At 41.2% G+C, this 17,643-nt stretch overlaps 1 protein-coding gene across 7 annotated transcripts in view; it reads right to left on the minus strand.

The window, feature by feature from the left end:
• Positions 1-3,124: 3,124 nt before the first annotated feature.
• The window catches only part of Dyrk2 (Dual-specificity tyrosine phosphorylation-regulated kinase 2), a 49,649-nt gene continuing 35,130 nt past the window's right edge, over positions 3,125-17,643 (minus strand). For 5 of the 7 annotated variants that reach the window (NM_205988.3, NM_205989.3, NM_001038817.1 and 2 more), the window contains exons 5-11: positions 16,304-16,514; positions 15,574-15,940; positions 14,722-14,894; positions 14,380-14,657; positions 7,742-7,880; positions 7,511-7,682; positions 3,125-5,800 (exon numbers count right to left, since the gene is read on the minus strand). In NM_205988.3, the coding sequence (NP_995710.1) occupies positions 4,785-5,800; positions 7,511-7,682; positions 7,742-7,880; positions 14,380-14,657; positions 14,722-14,894; positions 15,574-15,940; positions 16,304-16,327 (2,169 nt within the window). In that variant the 5' untranslated portion in view covers positions 16,328-16,514 and the 3' untranslated portion in view covers positions 3,125-4,784. Of the gene's footprint in view, positions 5,801-7,510; positions 7,683-7,741; positions 7,881-14,379; positions 14,658-14,721; positions 14,895-15,573; positions 15,941-16,009; positions 16,215-16,303; positions 16,515-17,643 lie in introns of those variants that run through there. The other 2 variants (NM_078840.5, NM_001273527.1) reach the window with 2 other exon arrangements.

The raw sequence follows: 17,643 nt of genomic DNA on the forward strand, positions 1-17,643 counted from the left end.
CATATTGCGCTCGACTTGATATCTTAATAGGGAAGAGTCTTGTGAGCCAGGGATCATCGGATTATTGGAATACATTAATCACTGTAAAAATGTTGAATTCAAAGATAAGCTGAACACACGCATTAAACAGCAAAACATGCTGGGCTATATTTTAAAAATGATAGCATTTTGGTCAAGAGCTTTAAGTTTTTAGATTACATTTTCGTATTACTATCTTTTAGGTAACCAAAAATGTTCAAACACAATACTGCCTTCTTATCATTACTTTTTTGGATCCTCCCCATTGATAGCGATATTTTAATTTTTAAAATTATTTCCTCTTGTGAAACACGATGATAAAATGCATTTTATATCAGAGAACAAGTCAGACCGATCAACAAATTATTGCATTTCCAGCTTTCCACTCAATTATTTCCAGGTCGCAAGCAATTCGGTGGCGACTAATCAACAAGTCCATCAATCAACTCCCCAAATAGGCATTTCATCGCCGGCTTTCATAAATAACTTTTCACTTTCCGGACGCCCAGGAAAACGAATGCAGTCCCAAGGCCAATTATTTAGGGGTCCAAATGCAATTCTAAAAGACCCGGCCACAGGTATTTTTAAGTGGCGATTGCATAAGTGGCAAGCGCCAGTCAGCTTATCAGGTTTGGCTTCTTTGTTCCATTCACAGACAATGATAATGACCCATGATGATACTAAAGATCGGGCCCCCACTTGCCCCTCTCTACGGTCTGATGTTTTGAAGTGCGTGCTTAAATTTTATTTGATGACTTTCTTTGTTGACCGATCGGGCTGTGAGAAAAAAAAGATACTCTGCGCTAATCCAAAGATCGGTGGAAAATATTTTCACCTGCGCTTGATTGAATTGTTTGCACAATCCGTGGAAAATATTAACAGGAAGTTAACCCCTTGTCAAATCAATTTCTAATTACCTGATTATAATTTCTATATACTTATTTTTAATTTCGGACATTTCTGTCTTTCTCTGCGTATATCCCGCGGCGTGCTCGTGTTTCTGTAATTACTTCCCACACATGGCGAAAACTGCGAGCTATAATTGCCAATTTTGCTTGTTTGCTAATGGCTTCCCATTAATGTTGACTACCAGGGTCAGAGACAGGGCAAACCCAGTGGCAGTTGCGATCTTGTGTTCGATCAATTACAATTTATTGAAAGTGGTGCGACAAATTAGTTGTGACTCAAAGCATTATATTGCATAATTTCTTTTTTGCTGTTTAAAGACTTATTAAAGACACCCTTGGGATTTAATTACTACAGCCTTGGCTATTTTGCATCCTAAATCACTAAGCTGACCTCTGACAATCACATCTACGGTTTTTGCACTTCAGTTTTATGTCGCCTGCTTAACAAATCAGTTTCTTGGGAAAATAAAAAAAAATAAATATAATCATATGAGGGCCTACAGAACTGTCCCAAGGCATTGAAAAACGGATTTTAACCATTTGCACCTATAAAATCTAGTTAAAGATCTTGATGAATGGGTAACCAACGAACAGTTAATATGCCTGCTCGAAATTAACCAAAAAACAAAAGCCATTGCCAGACGGACGGACAACAAAAACTGAAACACCGAAAAAAGACTAAATGCTTTACAAATACCCAACAACAAAACGCTCGGGGGGAAAGACTTTCACCTTGCGACGTACGATCAAAAGAAAGAAGCAAAGAAATGTATATGAGGGGAAGAGCAAAAGAAAAAAAAAAGCTAAGAAAAAGGCAGTCAAGCCAAGGCAGAAGCGGCCTTCGAGATACCCAGATGCCATGGACCCGAAACCGAAAAACCGAACCCGACCTGCAGTGGCCTCCACCTGGCAACAACAAGTGGGCAACCCGACGATCATGATCATGATCATCATCAGCAGGCGCTGAAGAAGCCACCATCGTACGTCAATAAACCTTTGACTCAATGACGCTTACGATCGCCCGGGCTTTTATCACTCGATCCAAGACCCTCACAGGGAATTGTGGTTGGTGTGTGAACGTTCGTCAGCTGGCACCTTTTACTTTTCATTCAAGAACGGGTCGGGTATTGGGATTAAGTCATACAGATGCGGTTGATCCGCTGCGTGTACTTAGAATTCTACTTTCCCCGAAATCTTTCGGACTTGTTAACCCCCACGCAAACACTTGGGAATCAAAAGTGAAAACAAAACGCTTGGGCATTTGAAGCTGTCAAAGTTTTGGAACAGGCCAGTACAGTCGGACTTATTCGCTGCTTAACACATTTGTTCAAATCATTTAGGATAATCGGCGACTATTTATTAAGCAACTATTGACACTGTCCATTAACCATTTAAACAGATATTTATTAATATGGGCCCAATTTAAGCGCAAGCACAATTAATCGGACAAAATATACAAATATTATCAACACAAAAAAATTGCCAACTTTGGATTTCTTTGCGTTTTAGATGCTGTCGGAAATTGCATAATAGATGCGAACGACCAAAGACTTGATGTATTAATAACAAAAACTAAATGATTGGGGAGCCCTTGCGGCAATCTGAAATGGTGTCACGTGGAGTTATTATGCCCAACACCAAAAATTGGGAAACACGAAGAAGCAGGGCTAACAAAATAAGACTGAATACAAAGTCAATAACTTTTTTAACCCGTAACCGCTTCCGTTCGGGATGATCAGTAGCATAGATACAGTTTGAAAAGGCAAAGATGCAAGATACAAATAATTTAAGTTCGTGGTGCTGTTCAAAACTAACTTTGCATCACTTCTTTAACAAAGTACTTATAATTTGAAAAAATACCATGTTTATCTTAATAGGATTATAAGCATATGATCGCTTGAATTTCAATAGTGATCTGGGATTAATTAATTTTGTCAATTACGCTTTTTAATATTCAAACCCAAATATTATTTGCATTTTGCTCTTGAGATAGTGCTCAGAAAAAAAGTTAAATAAATGCCTACTTTCTAGAATTGGGTCTAAAAACAAAATTGTAGTGACTGATCTAAAAATGTAAAAAATAAACTCACTGTACCAATTACCTTGTAGTTTACGCAATTATACGCGCAGCCTGGAAGTAGGCAACCGATATTTTTATAAGGCCGATCAAATTTGAAATAAATACCGCACAATATTTTGAGTACATACTTTTTCATTTATTTTTTGAAATTCTTGTAATTGTAATTGATTACATGTTGTTTTTCTTGATCTATACAATTAATATGCGTCATTAATTTAAAATTGATATATCCGTACGTATATATTTATAATTAAAGGTTTATCATTGTTTTTAATTAATACTAAACGTTAAATTCGAACACACTTTGTAAAACAATTTTTGCAATTGGATTTGTTTTGTTTTTTGTCAAAATTTATAATAAACCCATAAAGAAAGTATAAGACATAATTATGACAAGTGGCAGAGAAAACTTTTACAAATAATACGAAACAAGCTCCAAAGGATCGCAGCTTTGTATATATAGGCTTAGGCATTGTAGTCCTATGTGATATATATTCAAAAGTTATGAGCAAAAATTGCAATTGTGTACAGTGTTATCTAAACTTACAGGATTACAGGTTACAAACTTCGTTCAAATTACAGTCTGGATTTGGTAAGCAATCTTACCCAGCTCAAGTTCATATCAAACTGTCTGCCGTCTTGTTTCATCTTCAATACACAAACTTTAATTTGGATAAAACATTTTTATTTGTTTTCTTTTGCTTTTGTCGCCACTAATACAGTTTACTTAGATGTGGCGCACTACAATTATTGTATATTGGATTGTTTATTATTCGGTTGTGATATTGGCCATATTTTTTTTTCAATCCGTCTAGTTTTAATAGATTTATAGTTTTTAAATATGTGTTTTCATTAAATTATGACATGTATTCCGTATGGATTGGTTTAATGGGATCAAGTATATGTATCCAAGCGGAATTCAAATTTATCTTGCATTGGCAGGCTACAGAGTTGATTTCCTGTAGTGTGATGTATGATATTGGCCAACGAACCTCCAAGATCTTAAACTACGCATACAATTACAGTTAAGATATAGATACATTTCTGTTTCGCATATGTAACTAATAACAGCCTTGATACTGTTGCAAAAGACATGGAAGCTGTATGAAATTGTTACAGATTTGAGTCGTAACCCCTAAAATATGTATGTATCTTTGAGTTCGGGTGATTGGATGCGTTGGGTGAATCGTTACAAATGTTGTCTACAACTATGTTTAGTATATGCCATATCTAATAAACTATATCTAGGTTATCTTGTTCCTTTGAGCTGGCTTCTGTTTCGTTTCTTTTGTTTTTATCTTTGATGGTTTGTTCATTTTGAATACAGTGTAAAAGGATGGAGGGAGTTGGAGGGAAGAGAATACTTTTCAGGAAGGGTTTGTGGGTGTGAATACGATTTTGAATACCTTTAGCTATGGCAGTAGCGAAATAAAATAGGGTTCAGGGCAACTGAGAATACTGCAAAGTGCTTCAAAAAGGTACTCCCTTCTAGCTAGATGCAACTATTTCGAGTGGGGAAGGGATTATCAGGAGCAAGTGGTTGTACAACAGCATGCACTCGCATTCAAATACAATTCACACACGTCTAGAATTCCTATATAGCTTACATACAACAATATACCTAAATCTACGTGCGAGGAGCCCTATTCCATCGGCTACTCCTCGTCCCGCTCCTTAACATCAGCGCAGTGCTGTGGACGCCACTTCTAGCTCCAGAAGTCCATCATGTTGACCAGCTTGCACTTCTTCAGCTCCAGCTTGGTGGGCCTTGCCCGAAGTCAAGCTCTCCCAAAGATGGCCCTGTCGGAAACATCTCCAGTGGACTGTGAGTGCGACATGGCCATGGTGGATGCTCCCGACGACGACTGCTGTTGCTGCTGCCCACCATGGTGGTGATGGTGGTGCGTGGTCGTTGCAATGGTGGCAGTCGATGCATTGTGGTGCGTCACATTGTGATGGTTGTGCGCCAACGTTGAGCTGCCGTATTTGGAAGACATGGCACCCACAATTCCACTGCCTGTACCGGGCAAATGTTTCCTGGTGGCCGCTGACGAGACATGGTGTGTGCTGCCACTACCCACTCCTCCGTAGATGCGGTGCAGTGAGTACTGCTGCACGGACTCCAGATCCGAGACGCTGGACGTGATCTTCGAGCGCACCGCCACCTTCTGCATGCTATTGTACTTATCGCTGGCACTTAACTTGATGTCGGGCAGGTGTCCATTCGATTGGGCATGGCCGTGACTCTGAGATGGCGGCTGCTGTCTCGACTTGGTTGTGGTAGCAATCGCGGCATTGTGCACCGCCGTGGTGCTGGTGATCGAGGCCACCACGGGACCGTTGGTGCCCGGCGAGATCTCCGAAAAGCTGTAGCAGGAAGACTTCTGGGAAACACTGTTGAGTCCGGAACTGGACGAACTGCTCGACATGCGGCAGCTGCGATGGCGACTGGAGGCAGATGGCTGCAGAAACTCGTGGTGGGCCGCCTCGTCCGGCGTCATCCGCTCCGCAGGATCCCACTCCAAGCAACGCTGCAGGAAGTCGATGAAATAGCGGTCCTGGCAGTGCAAGATATGTGCCAGCGACTTGCTGCCTGGCGACCGTTTGCGTCCCTTGGTGTTAGTTATGCAGCGCGGGGCATCACGGGAATCAAAGAACAGCCGACGTCGCCTGGCAACCGATATGAGCACCTTAGGCGGCAAACCGAGCACCTCCATGATGCAGGCTAACTGCTCCACTTCATTTTCGCCAGGGAAGAGCGGGAATCCTGTGTACAGCTCGGCCAGAATGCAGCCTATGAAAAATTGGAAAAAAGTAAGTAAGTAAGTAAGGGTTGACATATAATTAGTATTGATTTTTGATTCTTGAGAGGAGGTCGCAAATAGCTGCAGTCATTTCGGGCAGGCAAACAGGCGCATTGACCTTGACTTTGTGGCATACACGTGTCTCCCCTTCCTTGTGTTCCAGATTATTTATTTCCTACTGCACTTTCTAATGGACATTGAGACACGATGGTCAGGCAAGGCGAGATGTCACTGCAAGATGACCGAATCAAGGCCTTTGACTGACATTTGAAGTCTCAAAATGTGGCTATTTATCTCGATTCACTAAATTAAATTGAATGGTATAAAAGGACAAATGAGTAAGCTTTTTGTATACAAAACAAGTCTTCGTTTTAAACAAAGCTAGTCCTCCCATTAGCTTACAATTCATAAATTCTTAGAAAAAATGCCAAAGGACTTCGAGCAAGTTCAAAGGTGGTCTTGGTTTTAAAAGGAATGAAGTATTCTAATAAGCTGGTATATAAATAGATCCACAAATAATTCTTTGTAAGCCCCAACCTTCAAATATTCGCATGAAAGGCCAATAAGCGAGAGTACAGTCAGTTTGCTATAAGATGGCTTTAAAGCTGGTTTCTCAGTTCGCCATAATCAATACAACTTATGTGCATCTATGTACTATCTTAGCATCTGGCCCTTTCCTCCTCCCAGCGACCCCATTTACCTAATGAATCTCAAAGCAATCAAACCCACTCGCATCTATTGCAGATGCCCCATGTTGTGGGGGAGCTGCGTTTGTAAAGTGCTCACATCATTCAACACGTAACCCATTTCCATTGCCTGCACTTGCTCTGTATGCTCAGAGCAGAGTAACTCAAATAAGGAGGTCCACATATGAAGAAGCCCAAGACAGCGAATAAAAATAAACCAAGCTGGCTTTTATTAGGGGCCAGAAATAACAACCTGCCACCGCAGGACCCCACGTCCGTGCGCACATTTAATGAGTCCATTGTTGTCGACGGAGCTCACGATATTTTGCCATCGCTGCTCTTGCTGCTGACCGGACGTGGTTGTGGTCGGAAATGGGCGCTAAAAGGATGTGCACGATGAGGCCAGGAGTGGCTAAAAGTCCGCACTGGGCTGGGCAAAATTATTGTATACATAAACTTCGAGTGGGGCGCAACTTGTTGAGTGCGCCCCTTGACCCGCACCTCCGGTGGCTTCGTCGATATCTCATTGTTCGTTCGCTTGGAGGAGGTCCTTTTCCGCCTTCGCTTTTGCCTGTTGCTACTAATTGGCCTAGTGCGTGTTCTTACACTTGGCTGAGCTTTTCGCTTTGGGCCAGGTCAATTGAACGGGCAAAGTGGATAGCTTTAACTGACAGAAAAAGTGTTCTAAGAAGAACAACTAAGTAGATTTTCCGAATGAAAAAATATTAAAAATGTAGTGGCAAATTTTAATAGTTCTTTGAAAGTTTGTAAGTGCTTCCTTCCGTATGACCTACAAAACGTGTCCACGTGCATTGAAACACACAAATGTTTAATATTTAATCCTTCCAACCTTCCATTACCTGCTATATTTATTGAGCCAACGTGTGTGGGCCATAAATTTGCCTGCCAAATGCAGGGCAAGCATTTAAAATTTCATTGCATCCTGCACATGTTTTCCAGTCCAATTGGGAACACAACCGTGCAGAATGTTTTTAATTAAAAGCTTACACTCACCCAAGCTCCACATATCGATGGCTGTGCCGTATTGCAGGCCGAGAATCACCTCCGGGGAGCGATAGAACCTCGATTGGATGTACGTATAGATTTTGCGATCCACGTAGCATGAGCTGCCAAAGTCGATAACTTTAATGGAGCTGCTACCACGCTGTTTGAGCAAGATATTTTCCTATTTCCGATAGAAGAGGCATTAAATATTGTAGTTAGAATTGAATCCAATGTACTTACCGGCTTGAGATCACAGTGAATAATGTTTTCCTTATAGAGCAAACGCAGGCACTTCACAATCGAGTTGCAGAAGCGTCGTATGAGACTCATGCTGAATCCATTGTAGTTGTTCTTCTTTATCAATTCGTACAGGTTCAAGCTACAAAGACAAGGGGCAAATGGAGTATTAGTAGTGCAACCCTTTGAACATGAGTCAGCGACAAACACCTCAACGGAATGGGAATTGTTGACAAAACAAGAGACACTCTGGCGAACGGGAAACAAAACAAGGAGTCAAGTCAAATGCCGGCCGCTTTAAGTCCCTCTTCCGCACACAATCTTACCAAATACCGGCAACATGCACTGAATTAATTCCCATTGCATGTCGGGCTCGAATTTGGCCATACAACGATAACGCTCTACGTCAGCAACAACAATATTGACAATGTCAGTCATGAGCAGTCAGTCGGCAGACGACTATAGAACGATCCCAAAATGGTGGCACATCAAACCGAAAAGAGCCACCAAACTATGACAACAGTGGGGCAAGAAACATTTTTCATTTTAAACTTATAGATACAAATAATATTGTTATAGGTAGCCACTTAAAGAAGCCCTACTATAGACATCCTCTGATGGTAGAATTATTAAAATGATATCATAACGTTCTGTGGTCGAGTATTTATATATATAAATGGTTTATAAAGAACTTTACTTCAATGGTATTTTTTATTATAACCACTGTTTAAATACACCATTTTGGGGGTTTGAAAAGTGTCCTCTAACTTTGTCAACCCCTTAGCTGCTTCTGTTTACTTTGCGATTTCTGCAGTTTATGCGATTGCTTTCGATTAATTAACTGATAACAAAAGAAGTCTCATTTCCTCAATGTCAATGCAACCACAAAAGAGACAACAAACCAAGATTACAGATGGTGGTTGTAATATGGTAGTTGATCAAAAGTTTGGTCAATTGTTGTTGGCGGTGTTAGGAAACCGATGATTGATGGCTTATGCGGTAATGACAGCTCGTAAGATATTTGCCTCCCTGCTCCATCTGCGCAAGAGATTTCCTTCCGTTCATCATCGCATAGATCTCAATTTATTGAACTCGCATTCATTTCGGTTTTTTCCCATAAGCTCCTATATACACAGTGTCATCAATAACTTTATCGCCTGCTCGTGAGTGCTTTATTGACACGTTTGACCTATATAAAACGAGTTGGTAAATGGCCAAAAGTAGTTACTGACTTGTCATGAAGGGAATCTGGACGTTTGTGCGTGGGCAGTTGAATGACTAAAGGTTAACGTTGTTAAATCCAAGAAATTGTACACATGAATATCTGAACAGTCGGAAAAAGTTGTATGATTAGAAAATGTATTATTTAACATTTCTACCCCAAGCTTATGGCATAAAATTCTTTTCCCTGAGGGTAGTAAGGTTTGACAAGGAAAGGAAAAAGGCTTCCAAAGTCTTTAAATTTCTTGAACTTTTTCTGCGTGTGACTTTCAACACTTTAATGGCTTTCTTAGGCTTTCGAGACATGTTCTACAACTTGTTCAAGCGTTAATCCAATTTAAATTTATGTCAGCATATGGAGAAGCCAACACACACTCTCTCGAAAAGCGCTAAGAGTGCTTAAAAGCGCGCTAAGCTGATTGAGCCAACAGCGCGTCAAGGACGAATTTGTGGCTTTCCCACCCAACTAAAGCCACATAATGGCATGGATGACTGTCAAAAGTGTTGGGCAACACACAGGCCAGGATCCAAGGGGAACAGATTGAGAAGGAGGCATCCAGCCCAGACCGCAAAGGTCACAGGCTTTTAATTTGAAAACTTTCATATTGCAACTGGCGTCTGAGTAGAATGCCGAAATAGCAAACCTTAAAGAGAAAATAGCTTTAAGGAACAGAAGAATATCGATTTTACAGCCACCCGAAATAGATGAGCTACTGTGGGAAAGGCAAAGCTTTCTTTGGCAAACAGACGAGTCTATAACAAACCAATAAGAAAATCATCAAAATGTCATAATTTCAATCGGCGAATCGGGACGAAATACATGTGTATGCTTAGAAGTCTGCATATTATAACTGCATTATGACATGCCACACAATTGGCGACGGAGAGCCAATGCCAAAAGTCCATAAGTCTGCCATGAACTTGAAAATTGTTTTTTTTTTTCCTCCTATTTTGGGGCTGCCTGGGGCGCCATTTTCCGTTCCGCTTTTCCGTGCCGAAATTCCTCTGGTAATTTGATTGATTATTTGCCCCTGCGCCGTTGCAACTGCAACATGCAATTGTAACGAGCCACTAATGCCTTGCATTTAGCACACCAAAAATGGAACACAATAATGCCAAAAAAAAGCCAGTGAAAGTGAATTCGTATAAACAAAGTTGGGTAAATCGGATGACGCCCACAATAAACAATGCATACAGATATACGGATTTGAAGGTCTTCATTGCCCAGACTTTGTTTAAACTTTATTTAATAAATTTCCAATTGTTAAGACCTCAGTACTCTATTGCATATTTCATGGCTGTCAATTGCCACAGTTCTGGAAAAATAAACTTGTCTTCGTTGCGAGAATGGTGTCACCTTTTCTGAGTGAATGAAGGGAAAAATTAACTTTTTCGTTGCCGTCGGGTAACTTTTAGCATAAATTTGAAATTGGTTTCCCTGCTGGCTGAAATCGAAAAGAGTGTGCCATTGATTGACAAGTGAGTGTGGTGTGGAAAAGCTGTCCTGTCTTCATTTGCATAGCGAATTTTCACGTGTGAAGAATGTTGAAGGCGGAATTAATTTTGCAGCAATCGATTCCACACGACACCATTCGCATAGCACTAATGAGATTCTGGCCATAAAGTTTGACTACAGCTGTGCTTATATATTGCCTTATTTTCTCGTTAATTCCCAAAATGACTATAAATATGCAGAATTAAGAGGCTTAACCAAAAGGATGCCTATCCATTAATGATGCTGTGTCCCTGGCTGGGACATTTGTGACCTTGCCTTTCATTCGCCCAAGGACCGGCTAAATTTTCTCACAAAAATATCCGTTTTTTTTTTTGCCCATCGCATTTTGCGGCATTTTAATTAGTCGACGGCTTACTTCGCAGTTGAACCGTAAATAATCTCAGAAATGCAGAGAAAAATTCCTGCCACAGCCCGGGGAAGTGGTGTGGAACTAGGGGCGAATTTACCTTTTAGTAGATGATAAATGACTTGGCCTTGGCCATGTCAACTGGCTTCTATCTTCCACCGCGAACTACCGTGCTACAGTGGTACAGTCAAATAAGCTGACTGCTCGGGAAATGTCAATTAGCAGTAATTACTGTGCCATGGTACGGCATAATAATAACCTACATCAACATCCGTGGAACAGCTGACACCGACACTCCTTTGCCCCGCGTCCAAATGAAAATATCGCCCCCATCGAGTGTTTATTCTCCTGGTAACTCAATCCGCCGACTCGTCCTTGCCGCCCGTTCCTAATTGCGATTTACACGCGCTGAGTGCAAAAATTAATTAAAAAGAATAAACTTGCAGGACCTGCTCATTTGCATGGTCACGCCCACAGCTCACGCACGCCGCATGTTGCATTTTAATTAAAAATCATTTCGTCCTGTCGGCCCATCCGTTTGGCCCACATGACCAAAAGGCAGCGGAATGCCGACGACATCCTGTCACCTTTCTATGTCACTCTCACGTTGTCAGCGGCCATGTCCTGGAACAGTCAATTACATGGCTGATGACAGGCGGTCACATGCTGCATCTGTGCGACATTGATTGGCTTTGAAATGGATAAGTCGACGAGGTTTGCAAAAAGCAATTGCTTTCCGATCGATTGGAAAATACAAAATCACAAAATATGTGGTCAATATGTTGACTAATTACCTCAACTTAATCGACTTTAAGTGAACTCCCTCCGGACTTTTTAATTGCATTTTCGTTTCGTTTTTGGTTTAATTCGAATATGAAATTAGTAATCTCATTTATTTTATCCCCCTGTCGATCAATATTTATTGCCAATTGCTTTATTTTATCAATAATGAGCAAATCCCCTTAAACTGTATGCACTCGTTAATTTGAGCAATAAATTCTGGGGTGATTATCGCCAACTTGATCTCCTTATGAGCCATTAAAATTGAAATCAAATCATGACACATTGCATAGCGAAAACCCGCCGAGTTGAGAGAGAGGAACGCAGTGACATTGGAGGCGGAGCAGTCAGGCGCGGCAGGACACTTTCCTCCCGGGCAACATTAGCTGAAATTTATGTGCTTGACACACACCCACAGACACAAACTCACACACACACACACACAGAGCGAATTTCGCTATATCCACGAGGCCACGAGGCTCGAGCATTTTCTTTTGGCCAAAAAGAAGCAGCGTCATTCTCGGTGGGACAATATGGTGCATAGTTATGGGGGCTCGGAATGTGTTGGCTGTCTTTGGCACTTTGGCAGCACTCATTTTATCGCTGTCGCTGTAAATTATGTGGCTCATAATGCTAGAACAAGACCAAAACACCCGACCGGCTGAAAATGTCACCTGCCAGGATCGTCGAATGTGGGAAATCATCCAAGTGTGTATGCGGTGTGTGTGTGCGAAATGTGTCACTTGGCGTCAATTTAGTTCCTCCCAGCCCAGGATGCTCATGCCGCCCTCATGCCGTCCTTTTTGCGAAATGAAGTCCTTGAATGTCTGTCTGTGTCGAGGTGAAATAAGTGTGTCACTTTAGGGACACGGATTAGGTTTCATATTTGCGGACCGCAGTGGTGGTGTCCTTTTGCTAATTAGCTAATCAGATTGTGGGGCAGGCCTTCCACTGAAAATGTTTTCCCCATTCACAGAGCACCACTGAATTTATCTCGTTAGAATTCTAAAGAAAATGTTTTTTTTCTCCTGATTTAATTAGTTTTTCAATTTCTATTAATTAAACGACAGGAAACCGGGCATTCCTCTTCCATCTAAGCTCGACTAATCCTATCAGAGAAACTAAATCATTTCGTCGCAAGAAATTTTCCCAGCACGGCATGCAAATTAAATTGCGTGCACGTAAATTTAATTACATAAAACTTGCCATACAATTTGTTTACTCGTTCAAAACAAACTTTAAAACTTGCCGCCGAGTTGTCAATGCGGTTCCCCGTTCCTCTGGTCACTCGCAGGCGAAAAAGTTTGCCCGCTGCAGGGAAAACTTCTTCAAAGCTGGAGAAAACATTAAAACACTAAGTGCTCACTCCAAACAAGAAATGGCAACGAAAAACAATTTTGCGGCTAATTAGTCGCAGAGCAAATAATTAATTAAATTTGTTTAGCTGCCTTCGAGTGGGCTAAAAACGATTTAATTTTGTCTACCCATCGATTTTTGACTGCGGCCCGCAAATTAGGGATCCCTTTTCGTTGATGGCGTGTCACGTGCCCATTTGAATTTAGAGACCCCAAAATCGGTTCTCAAAAATGTCAACTCGCAAGAAATGTTAGCTTGTATTTTTACTTTCATTTCTCTTCATTTTTTTTTTTTTTTGTCTGCAATTAAGACAAATTAGTCGTCCGTCGGCTGACGGAAATGTCAAGCTCAATGGGAAGAGTAGGTAAAATGGTAAATGGTAACTGGTAAAAGGAAAAAGGAAGCAACTTACAAGACCGCCGACCTTCGATGGTTGCTTTCTCAACTTTGACTGTTGCATCGCGTGACGCTTTCGTGCCTTCTTTGGGATTTATTTTTACCATATTTGCGTTGCCTGATGTCTAAACTTTGACATATGCAGTTGGTTTTTATGCCTTCCGCCCTCCTCTACAATAGTCAACACCTGAGCTGCTCAACGGATTTCAATGCTGCCAATCAATTAGATTCCTGCCTATATATATACACACTGGAAATAGCAAGCCCCAGTACAACAGGTTTTCCCTCGGGCAAAAAACACCCGCATTTGTACGGAAATGCATTTTCCTGCGCCTGCAAGTAGGCCACACAACATTCAACATTTAAATTGAAATTGATGGCCGAGCGGCGTTTGCGGTCGGTTGCTGTTTCGATTGTGTCTGCGTCTGTCAGTAGTTTGCGCTTTTGTGGCACGTAAATTGCGAGGGCCAGGAAATTAAATAGATATTTATATTATATACCAGGAAAATGGGGGATTAGCCCACGGTTATTATATCACAGAAACTAATAGTAATTTAATTTGAAAAAGTCGTAAACAGAATTATGAATACCACTTGAGAGAGCATTTACGGCCTAGGCAGGATTTATGGCCTTATGAAATGGCAAACCGAATTCATTTGATACACACACATGCGGGTCAATAAAACTTAACTGGAAGACAATGAAAAAACTGCAGAAAACGCACATATGTGTGCTTGAGCGGCAATAACACGGACCAACTTCTCATATCGCAATGCGTGCCAAGCACTTGGAACATGGAAATTAATAATAACCAAATTTTATGGCTGCGAAACACGCAACGAAAGTTTTCGAGCAATAATTGGCCGAATGTTAATAGAAATGCAAGTTATATGCGCATTTAATTGAAGACAGTAAAAGGCGACTTCACTTGAATACCCGTGACTGGTAAAAATCAAAACTAAGCGCTATTCCATTGACGTCAGAAGCAGTTAAGAAATTATATTTAAGATACATTAACCAACTCACCTCATTAGCTCAAAAGTAATACACAAATGCTTGCGGAAATATGTATAGTCGAGCATGTGTATGACATTATGAGATCCATCCGCGTCCTTTTCGCGCAGCTCATCGAGGATATTCAGTTCGACGACGGCCTGGTTGAGGAAGCGCTTCTTGTTCCTTATGATCTTGATGGCCACGTGTGTGTTGGTCTTGTGATCCAGCGCCCTGATGACCTGGCCAAAACTGCCCTTGCCAATTACCTCCAGAATCTCGTAACGAAAAGCTATGTGATCGTGTTCGATCTGAAAATTGAGACAAAGTTTAGAATTGCTTTCAAACTCCGGCATATTTCTGCACTTGACTTACGATCTTGTAGTTGCCATTATCATCGTCATAGCCCAGATTTGTGGTATTGGCTGTGGGGGCGGGTTTGTTGTAGTTCTTGCTGGCGTGCTGGCCAAAATACCACACTTCCTTGTACACCTTGAGCTCTTCGAACTCAAGATCGGTTAGGTAGTTGCGGAACTTCTTCACCAGCTCTGTTAAAAATGAAAACAAATGTTGTACACATAAGAAATCAATAGTTTTTAAAAATAACTCAATATATGGTAAGTGAAATATGCAGTTCTCATTTTATTTGCATCTGCATCTGAAATTTAATTTCCGTCATGGCTAAAAGCTTTTTCGTGCTTACTACTTTCCACCGAAACAGCTCGTCCTTTTACCCATTTTGTAACCAAGTGAACAGGTAATTGAAAATGTTCCCATGTGGCAACTGCCACACTCTAAAACCCCATTGACCCTGACCTCAATGCCATTTCACTTGCTTTTTTACTGAAATTTATATAAAATTAATTAGAGAGAGCTGTGGAATGATGGAGTGTGGCCACCAAATGCCCGAAGGGTGTGCTCAACTAATTGGCATTGGGCTGCAGCGATGCAAGCCAGCAAACGCACAAAGCATCCCTGAGCTCTGGCCCCAAATAGACAGTCTCTCTATCCAAAGCTTATGGAGGGTGTTTTTAACCCACTCAGGATTTACACTCTTCAGACTAACAAACAAAGATCTAGTAATATGTAAAAGCTTAAAAAAAAGAATTAAATACTGTTTATAACACTCTATAAATGGCAAGGGTTTTCTTTCTGTGGTTTAAAACTAAAAATAACACTTAAAGCACCAGCCGGCATTAAAGGGTTAATGGTGATGCTCCTGCTTACCAGATGGCGTCATGGGCGTATTGCATTTGAGCTCGCCACTTCCCGTGCTGCTGGCCGAGTTTCCCGAGCTGCCACTTCCACTGCTGCTATTGGACTTTGTGGAGGAGCCGCGCTCGTTGCCGCCATTACTGCTGTTTGTTGTCGATGAGGAGACGGGCGATCCGATGTTGTTGTTGTTGTTGCTATTGCTATTGCCATTGCCGTTGCCATTTCCATTCAGGGATGTCGTTGTAACCGTGTTCTCATTGGCAGCCACATGGTTGTTGTGGCCATCCAACCGACGGGATCCATTACAGAGTTGTGGCAAATCAAGTCGAGAGCCCGACAATCGAACATCCCGCCGCAACTTCTCGTTGTCCAGCTGGATCTGCATGGGGAAAGTAAGCATTCCAATGATTAGTGAAGTTCGGATGAGTAATGGTATTGTATAGCATACTCCCGGGCACCAAACGAGGTCGGACTGAAGAAGCTTATAGCCCGTGATTCCGTTGCGCAAAAATAAGCATACTTTCTGGCTAAATTCCTTATTAACCAAACGTTTGCGTATCTTCTTCCATTTCATCATTGTAAATTATACTTGTTCAATGAATATTTTACTTGTACAAATATATCAAATACATTCTTGACAGTATGTTCCCAATCTAGTTTAAGGTTTCAAATCTAGTTTCATTTATCCCAGGTTATTAACGTTTTGTTTACAGCCCGCACGTAATCGATCCCATCTACTTACCGGCATTTCGCATCGATCCAACATTGTGTCGACTTCGCTGAGTTGTCGTTTTAGCCAAAAGAGAATCGTGTCCACGAAGAGTAGTCACCCTGAGTCCGGTGCTTAACTGGTTGAGTTGTATCTCCTCTTCCGGCAAACAATTATTGATCACTTTCGGGGTAATATGTCTTTGGGGCGCACATTTGCATTTGTTTTGCTTGTTGGGTGCCAACTGCAACGAGGTAAAGAGGTAAAAGTCTATGAGAATTGGTCGTTGGAACTCTTTAAGCCGTTGACTTTTAACCCTTTTTCCGGTAACTAACGCTAACAAAACAAAATATAATAATAATAATAATAATAAAAAATATACAATCAGCCGGGTATGCGCATTCCAAGTGCACACCATAAATAAAACGATAAATGGTAAACAGCAACGCCCCCGAAATATCAGTGACATGGCCCAGGGCATGGGCTTATAACTAACTCAAAATGCCAGTTCGTCAGTTACCAGTTAGCAGTTTTCATTGTCAAGGCGGGCGACGACAAGCGGTCTCATCAAAGGGCCCAAAAACTTTATTCATATTTTCTCCACAAGGGTCGTAAAGAAGCAGCAGTCGTACAAAGTCGTATGCCCTCCAAAAAAAAAAACCCTACCCACTTCATCAGCTCCCCCATTCTCCCAATTGCAACGGCCGGTTTTCCAGCTGACAGGCATAAAAAGTCGGAAACCAAAGTCATGGCCAATTATTGGCCTTTTTCTCTTGGGCCTGTGTTTGTGGCTCATTGTGCATTTGACAGTTTGAACGTTTGTTGTGGGGGATTTGGGTATTCCAAACTAGAACTCGCACTCAATATGCATAATAATCATAACCCTTTTTTGGAAAGGACGAAATCCACCCCTTTTGTGGGCTAAGTGCAGCGGGAACTTCGGTTTGTTTGGTAAGTTACCTTATGAATGGAGGCATAATGAAGGCAGTTTCCAGAAAGTGCACTGTAATGAAGTATTAAAATTTGTCTGTGGATTTCAAATTTCAGTGCGGTTTTTTTTCCATTAATTAAGTTCTAGTTACGGCTAAAACGTTATTAACATTAAAGAAAGTCATTATTTCGAAAACATTTTTACAACCTCTAATGACTAAAGAATTTCTCTTACTGCAGCTTGACTTGGGTCACAAAATAGGTGGTAACCAGTTGAGTAGTTCCTATTTTCCTAACCATTTTCTCCGTACCTATATCCTCAGCGGTTTGGCATGCTCAGTTAAATTTATTGGCTTTTAAAAGTTTTCTGTCATAAAATCATAATTTACAGCATTCGTTTTCTTCGTCAAACTGACATTTACAGTGAGTTTGGTGGAGTTTGT

Source organism: Drosophila melanogaster, chromosome 2L, assembly GCF_000001215.4.
Source record: "Drosophila melanogaster chromosome 2L".
Classification (NCBI taxonomy): domain Eukaryota; kingdom Metazoa; phylum Arthropoda; class Insecta; order Diptera; family Drosophilidae; genus Drosophila; species Drosophila melanogaster.